Raw genomic sequence first — 8800 nt, 5'->3', positions numbered from 1 at the left:
TTTGATGGCCTTGGTCAGGGCCTCCTTGGTCTGAAGCTGACCAGTCACTGGGTCAGGGGGCGGGAGGTAGCCAAACTTACTCAGCCAGTCCTGGAAGGGAAACCACAAACACAGAGTTCAAGAGTCATCTCAGGCATTTCAAGAACTCCGAGTATCCCAAAGCTGTTGAGAAAGTCTGACACCTGTCCATTCAGTTCCTGAGGTGTTATTTTACTGTCTGTGCATGTGTACCTGCCTGCTGACAGTAAAGACAGGAAACCGAGCAAGATGGACGACAGACAAATATGTCGCGATTACATGTTCTGCATTTTAGACTTGAGCCCACGAGGAAGCCTGAATCTGTGGTAGTTCTTTTTATATCCCATGCTCTCGCTTTTTTGGTCTTTCTCCTTTGTTTTTGAAGTACGCTAAGAGCTACACATAGGAAGGGACATTGTAAGTCTATATTTGCAAGACACAGTGTTGCTGATGGAGCTGAACAGTTTAATCAACAACGCAGACAAACAAGAGCAAGATACACACATTAAAATGAATTTACTTAGGATTTTATACAAATGGCATACATCAAATATGTTTTGTATGTGTATGGCGTCAGATCAAAGAGGGGTATGGCACATTAATTTCACAAAATAATAAATATATGCTTTATATATATATATATATGTGTGTGTGTGTGTGTGTGTTTGTGTGTGTGTGTGTGAGAGAGATCTGACTGATGTATGAATGCTCTTCTGTCTTGGCTTGTATTCATTAAGATTTTTCTTATGTTTCTCTTCCCCTCATCTGTCTGCACCCAACTAAAGCCGCCTCCTCCTTCCTCATGAATCGGCAGCCAATATGGATGTGATGCAGAGCGATAGCATGCATCCCTTCTGTATTGACAACGCAAGCTCCAGTGAAGCTCTCTGTTGGCTGATATTTGCTTCCTCATCCTTGGCTTTGCCATCACTGCAGAGGCTTGGGAAAAGTTTGCAGGGGCATTTAATTGACCCCTAGTACCATTGCGCTGGATGAGAAAAAACGATTTTCTTAACGAGTTTCAAACTGTGTTGCCTGGGGTGAGCGGGAGAGGTCAAAGAATTTAAAAGAAAGCAGGGAAGTTAAATTGATTCTATCAACAAAGGACATAAATGATGACAAGGTTTTTCAAAGGCTAGTGAAGACTTCCGTTTCAGTAGTAACATTGTACTCACCAACATTACTAAAGAAGTCAGATAGGGCAAGAAACATTAGCTGTCAGAGAACTGTATAGGTTTTAAATCCTTCCCAGGTTGGCCAAACTTCTTTTGAATTGTTATCCAAATGAGTTGTTGCAATAGACTGTCTCTGTTTCCCAAATCCATATTGCACATTCATTCTAAGCAGGTTTGAATATATAGTGTTGGAAAAGTAATCAAATTAAATAAACTTCAACTAGACCGTATGCAATGCAACAATAGAGCAATACAAAGAACATGGAGGAGCTGCTATTATAGCTTAAAAAAACATTTTTCATTTTCTAAAGTTGCAATCTAACATTGCACATTGTATCATTTCCTGTTAGAATAAAATGGTAAAGTATTATTGTGTATTCCATCATGCTTGCACAATGGATCTTTAACTTAGTCCTACTTGTGTTGCGTAGGGCCCCTGTGGTATAGGCAGGGCTTTGTGGATAAGTTATGTTAGCATAATAAGCACATGTGGTTATAGCATGCTAACCTGCTAAAATGTCTGACCATTTCAGTATGGATACTCTGGTCATTAACATTGTAAATTAGAAAATGTACTCAGTTCATATAGTAATACAACCCATTCCAAATCAATTATGTTAGCTATGTGCAACTTTAATTGGCAAAATGTTTGTTGCATGAGGTCCCATCCATATTATTACCTGTTGGTCATGGGTCCAAACTGCCAAATAGGAAGTGAAAGCATCCAATGGGCTTTATAGTAGAGGGAACTCAGACTGTACCATTTTGAGTAGAGTACAGGGGGTACGGTGGGGAGGGGGGGGGGGGGGGGGTCATTTCAACGTTACTACTAATATAACTGCTAAAATCAAAATACTACAGTATGTAAAACATTATTGTCAGATAGATTTGGGACATGCCATGTGACTTCACTTCCTGGATAAACCTAGACCTACCATACTTGCTTTAACTGTGTTAGCACAGATTTTCTGTGCCATGAGGGATTATAACATTAATTTTGGGTGTGCTCACTTTAGGTTTTACCTCAAAATGAAATGGTATAGATAAACGTTTGGTCTGTTTACAATGTGTCTGACTACTTATGCTTCTTGCCCCATCTGACTTTGTTGAAGCCATATCGCCGCAGTCATGGATCTTAATGATTACCTGGGTGAGTATGATGTTACATAACAGATAAAGAAGGAGGTGTATGTTCTTCTCTCTAAGCAAGGTGTGCAAGTGATGGATTACATCTGTCCTGTCCACACAACCACAACTCCCTGTTTTCACTCTCATAAACTCAATAGACAAACTTTTTTTGTGAAACCAGCAACTAATTTAAACTCATAACTTTTAAAAGACTGCACACAAGTCATCTAAGTTCAAACTGAAAAAATAAAATAAAACACAATAAACTTAAGCTTATAAACTTCAGCAACCATTCACTCTCACAGACAATAGACAGTGACAGTTCAAAGATACGATTACGATTTTAAGTAGAACGTGAATGATATACAGTACATGCATCTCAAATTTACTAAACCAAACAATACTTGTGCTTAAAATAAGAAGAGAAATAAATGAGTGCAAAGTGGCAGAAAAATACAGAATTTAGTGTGTACAACAAATGCATCTCTCCAAGTCTCTGATTAACAATAAGAGGTCAAACACAGACGGCTGAAACTTCTTTTATCACTCACTAAGATTACAGCCTTACACACACACACACACAATTATTTATATGCTCATATGGATTTGTAGATGCACATGTAGCAGCACAACACTCACACATACTCACAAACTAAATATATTTTGCTGACAAAGACAACAGATCATGCTGCGTATACCAAGAACTCCTCACACTTTTCTTCATTTTACACACACACACACACACACACACATACACAACAACCACACACACACACACACACACACACACACACACACACACACACACACACACGATGTGTATCACTGTACTGCCTCCCAAATGAGGACCCTTTAAAAAGCCTTTGATGCCACATTAGTTTGACTCAACAATTGCTGCAATGTTTTGAATGCTGTGTTACAGTGTGCTCTGCGCAAAAAAAAAAGTGTGGCTTCTTTTACTTTCTTGTGCCAGAGTCGAAAGCAGAACTAAAAACATGGCACGGTGGTAAAGTTCAACCACTGCTTCAAGGGATTAAAAACAACAACCAATATGTTCTCTGTTTTCTCTCTTTATGATAATGTATTCAGGAAGCTAAGAGTAAGTTGAAGAAAGATAGAAAAGAGCAGACAAATAAAAGTTTCCTGTCATTAAAATAATCAAGACTTTAAGGTAATCTACCATAGAGAAAACCTCTGTAAAAAAAAAGAAAAAAAAGAAAAGAAAAGAAATCTCTGTAAATGGGATGTCTTCCTTCCTTCCATCACCCTTTTTTAAATCTAGCTTTTAGGTTGGTGGAGAAATGCACCATAATAACAAAGAAATGAGTTTAGCAAAGAAACCTTATTGTTGACAAAGATTAATGCACATTAAAGTGCAGAACAAACTTGAACCGTGCCTTTCAGTTTGTAATTAAAATCTAACCGATTTAATAACAGAACAACTTATGACTTGATAAGCAACAATATGGCCGCAATACAACCACTTTCTGCAAGTGAAGGAGAGCTCAGTTCCGTGCTGGGATTTGCGTATAATCAGCAAGCTCGAAAAATAATCAAAGAGATCAAAATGCATCTGATCTAAAGTCTTCATTAAATGAAAGGCTTTAAAACACTGCTGCATATTCAATAAGTTATTATTTGGCATCCATTTCTAAAGAAAGTATAGAGAAAGATTTGTAACACTAACACATCCATTAAAATTGTAGAATTAAAAAGAGATGGATTGCAAGCACATTATTCCAACTTTAAATTATCTCTTACAATCTGGTCATAAATAGTGTCCATTTATTAACCAAATGCCACCCATCGTTTGTACAGTTTGTCCTTCATGTGCAGTATATAAATAAAGAAACAAAGTAAACAAACTACATTTTCTCCCTTCTCTCTCTCTCTGTTTTCTTTCTTCAGTGAAGTCAGAGCACTGGCTCAGCTGCAGTCCAGCTGCCCTGAAGCTGGTATTCAATGATTTTAGCAGGGCAAATTCTTTCTGATGTGGGGGCTTGACCCAGTGTCCCAACTCAGGCCCAGAGGGTTCTTACCACTTAGCCTACTTGCTGCTCAAATGACTTGCACAGCCTTGGTGTATTAGCATTCAGTTTTGATTGGCATGGTCAAGCAATAACAAATTAAAATAATGAGAAAAGTTCCAGTAGAATAAAGTGGAACTGGGGCTTATCTCTAGCATTTATCAACATACTATGTGTCTGATTAAAGACAATGTTGCTAAGGCAAGATATAGATGGGAGGTGGAGCTCAGGGTGGGGCTGACAGGGGATTGGTGGAGTCTTCTGGTGGTCTCGGTTTAATACAACTAAAGGTGGTTCACTGAGTGCACCTGAGCTAAGTGAGAAAACATACCCAGATTCCAAATCTTATTGTGACTGCTGTGGTAGTTTATAACCTCATCTCTGACATGTTTTGATCCTGTCCAAGGCTTGCATCTTTTTTGGTTTTCAATATTTGATGTGCTTTCAACAGCCATGAACACTAATGCAGCCCTGTCCATTACTGGCCATTTTTGGAGTGCCGGCTGATCCTTTCCCCATTAAGTCAATCAAGATTGACATAGTTGCTTTTGCCACACTTTGAGCGAGACAGAGAATACTCCTGGCTTGGAAATCGTCACCCAAGCCAAAAAAAATTCTTTTACAGTTATGTTAACAAAACTTTCATTTTCAAGAAATATTTTAGATTTTGTCCCAACTTTAAGATTGATTGTTGTTTAGTGATTCATATTTAATGTCACAGAGAAGCATCCTCATCAGATTCTTTTCTCCAGATTATTCCCTCATCCATCTACTCTTTTACAGTAATATTTGTGAAAAATGGTATGAATCCCTCCAGTGCTCTTCAAAATGACCCGAATACCCGTGTTTTCTTTCCTCTTTTAGATGTATCATTTGAATACTGGCAGCTGTGCAGCTATTAATCAATCTGAGCAACACTTTTCATCACTGTCAATGAACTGGCATTTATCATTCGCTGTATACTTCGTGGGAGACAGAGAAGCGCTGATGCACTTCCCTGTGGTACAATTAGACATCCTCCTAAATCAAACTTGCCTGTTGATGTACCACCAACTGCAACAAAAGTCAATTTTCCTCAGCCCCACCAGATTCAGCTTTCTCATGGCAAGACATCTGTTGATTACCCTCTTTCCCATGTTCTGGACACCTCTAGTCCCTTGTATGAGCGACAAAAAATGGTCAGCTGTCAGAGATTTAACTCTTCTTCCTGAGGTAGCTTTCCCTTCTTTAATATCTGTGGTTGTATAAAGCAATGCTGGAAATTAGTAAGCAAGGGCCTATGTCATCAAATTTTCAACATCATTTTGTCTCCTGTTAACTTAGACATGGCTCACTGGAACAAATGCCAAACTTGTGAGCCATGTATGAGTGAGAGCCCAGTGCAGCTCACAACTCTATCTGCAATTTCCATGCAACAATAACATGGGAAACGTGACATTGCCACTCTTTGGGATCAATGCTTGCAAGACAACCTTTCTCAAACTTTTCTTATTTTATTCCAATTTTGAATGTAGAATGTGATTAAGTACTTTCATCTCAGGTATTTAATTCACTTGGTTATCCAGCATTTCTTACGTTGAAATTCCAGGAATGATATACAGTATCACAATATCCCAAACTCACCTGGGTGCCACTTTAACACTTGGCCAGGGAATCGTAAAACCATTTCCACTAACACGGACAATCATTTTTAAACAATTTGCCCTGTAGTGTTTTGCTATTAACAAAGTTTCTATTTACATTCAGTTTCTCTCACCAAAATGCATTGGCCCTCATTTATGAAATGTGCATATGACCTAAAACAGGCGTAGGATGGGTGTGCAAAGCAAGTCATTTATCAATTTGAACGTGAACGTCTGGTCTGAACTTGTGTATGCCAGTTTTCGAGTCAGTGTGGACTTGTGGTGCAGCATATAATTAATAAAACAGGAGAAGGAGAAGTCATCAGTTGATCACTTATCGGCAATGACAGAGCTGTCTCTTTTAGAAGACCTCTATGCACACGTACAACAGTGCACACGTACACACACACGGGCCATGTCGGAGTGCTCTATCACATTGATTGAGGGGGCATGATATTTAAATTACGATTGTTTCCAGTCGCTGCATTTATCAATGTATGACCATTCTTACTGGTGTGATACGAACGTTTCATGAATCACACGTGAAGCCTGTCGTAAGATGATTTTTGCGCTCATATCTGCGCTGGTTTCTACGTTAGGTTGTAAATGAGGGCCTTGACATCTTATGATCCTTGAGAATGTGTTGAATGTATTTCCTTCCTATACATACATATATAACACATACTGTACACATCCAGGCATTTCATTTACTTAGTATGTACTGGTTGACTGGATGTTGCCTCTAGTCCTGAATAAATAATGCCAAACCATAAAAGTAACCAATCACTTTGAGATAACACGGGAGAAACATGGGAAAATTAAATAACTCCAAAATGAAACACAAACGTTAAATCGTTAAATAATGTTCAAAAATCAAGTAAAGGCTGGATGTAACACTTTGTGTATAAATTACATTTTGTGATATTACATTCTATTCATATTGCAAACACCTATTCTCTTCCAGTGATTTGTGAGAGTAAATTATTTTTGAAACAATATATGGAGAGACATTCTTTACTACAGTATGCAATATTTTTCTCTACAAACCAATATATGTGGGTATAAAGCATAAAGATAGTTGATGACATATTTTTACTCTCCCAGTACTCATTACCACACACTTGTGCACTGGCCCAAGAGGTCATTCTTACACATTGCACAAACACACATTCAAATCTTTTTATTTACATTCACAATAAAACAATAATTCAAATAGGACATACCATACTTCACACACACATTTCGATTTTCACTATCTCACATATACACACATAATTGAGCAGTTGAGTGTATACGGTTTGACTTACTCCAAGTCTGTGCTGCAGTTAGGGGAACTAAAGGATCATTTATCTCTGTAATCCTGATCCCTGGTTCCTGTAATCCTTTAATGACGTAATACAGTATGGTCTGAAACAGAAAAGAAGCTACAAATACATACAACTGTTCAGAGTAAATAAGAAGATGGATAGAAAGAACATATAGGCCCTACAAATAGTCCTTAAAGAGCTTGTTAGCGATGGGAGGCAGTGCTGTCTGACAAACAAAATTACTCAGACTTTCCCTAATTAAATAATATTTCAAATTACTTGTAGCTCGATAGCAATTTGTAGCTGTGGGCACAGCAGAGTGAGTGAACTGCTTTTCTACAACAAAGCAGCTATAGTCCAAGCCAAGGATGAAATAGATTTGAGGTAGAAAGCCAAGCTTCATGCGCGCGAGACTTTGATTAATGTGGCCGCAGATTTGAAGCGTTGCTGAATTGCAGAAGCGTCATCGAGCGTTTGAAACAAGAGGGTTGAGACGGAGAAGCAGTGTGTGAGTTTGAGGAAGGTTTGCTTCCAGGAGTGCTGTTAATAGACGTTTATAATTGTTTGAATATTTTAATTTGTCTGTATTCACACATTAAGTTAAAAGTCCAACTGAAATCACATTTAGCCATCCCTTTTTGCAGTCAAAAACATTGTCTATGTTTTTTTTTAGAGGTATGGTTAACTGTTAACTGTTTTTTGTAATTAGAAGGAAGAATTAAAGGTCTTTCAGGAAATATTGAAAATGGTCCTCATCGTCTCAGCAGGCTGGACCGGCGTGTCATTATCTTTGGTCAATTGATTAGCTTTGGTACAGAATGCTGGCAGGGGAAGAAGAGAAAAATTAAAAGAAATAATGCTAAATTACAAGCAACAGGGCAACAGTGGGTTGTTAGCAGTGGTATTGACAAGTATGGAACGTAAGTGATCATTTCAGATATGGTTACATGCTTTTTAATGAAGCTTAGGAGCTAATGAACTATCTAGCCTGCAAACAGACATTAGCAGTGCACGTTTACCAACAGAAGAGTAGACGCTAAAGAAGGAATGTAGTATAGTATGTATTTGTCTCTCAGGATGGTGTTTTAGTGTGCACAGTGATCTTTATGGAAAGAACCTGGCAATGCCATTGTGGAAGCAAAGTGTAACATGTACAAGGCATTTTCACACTTGCACCAGCTCCTGCAAATATTCACCCATGTCTCAACTGTTGAGCTGAACAATGAGTTTCCTGTTTCAGTGTTGGCTCTGGCAGACTTGCAGGTCAAAGGTCATCGTTCTTTAACTTTGACCTGCAAGTATAAACAACTGCATCTTGTGTTTGAAATCAGAGGAGTCATTATTCCAACACTGTACATCACCCATTTTGTACAATATTACACTTCCAGACTAGAAACTCCAGTATCAGACATTTAATTTTTTATCTATGGTGGACCTGTTGTATCACATCTTTTTCTGGTCCTTATATGTCCATCAGCTGAAACACACACACACACACACACACACACACACACACACACACA

At 38.3% G+C, this 8800-nt stretch overlaps 1 protein-coding gene across 1 annotated transcript in view; it reads right to left on the bottom strand.

Annotated features, from left to right (window-relative positions):
* Positions 1-8800, bottom strand: part of LOC116704707 (matrix metalloproteinase-17-like) — a 48573-nt gene that overhangs the window by 19211 nt on the left and 20562 nt on the right. Inside the window, exon 2 of the mRNA XM_032540323.1 lies at positions 1-90. This exon is cut by the window's left edge and continues 43 nt beyond it. Coding sequence (XP_032396214.1) covers positions 1-90 — 90 coding nt within the window. The remainder of the gene's footprint in view (positions 91-8800) is intronic.

This window comes from Etheostoma spectabile, chromosome 16, assembly GCF_008692095.1.
Source record: "Etheostoma spectabile isolate EspeVRDwgs_2016 chromosome 16, UIUC_Espe_1.0, whole genome shotgun sequence".
Lineage (NCBI taxonomy): Eukaryota > Metazoa > Chordata > Actinopteri > Perciformes > Percidae > Etheostoma > Etheostoma spectabile.
Note: the sequence above shows the minus strand (reverse complement) of the source record. Positions and strands in the feature narration are given on the sequence as shown.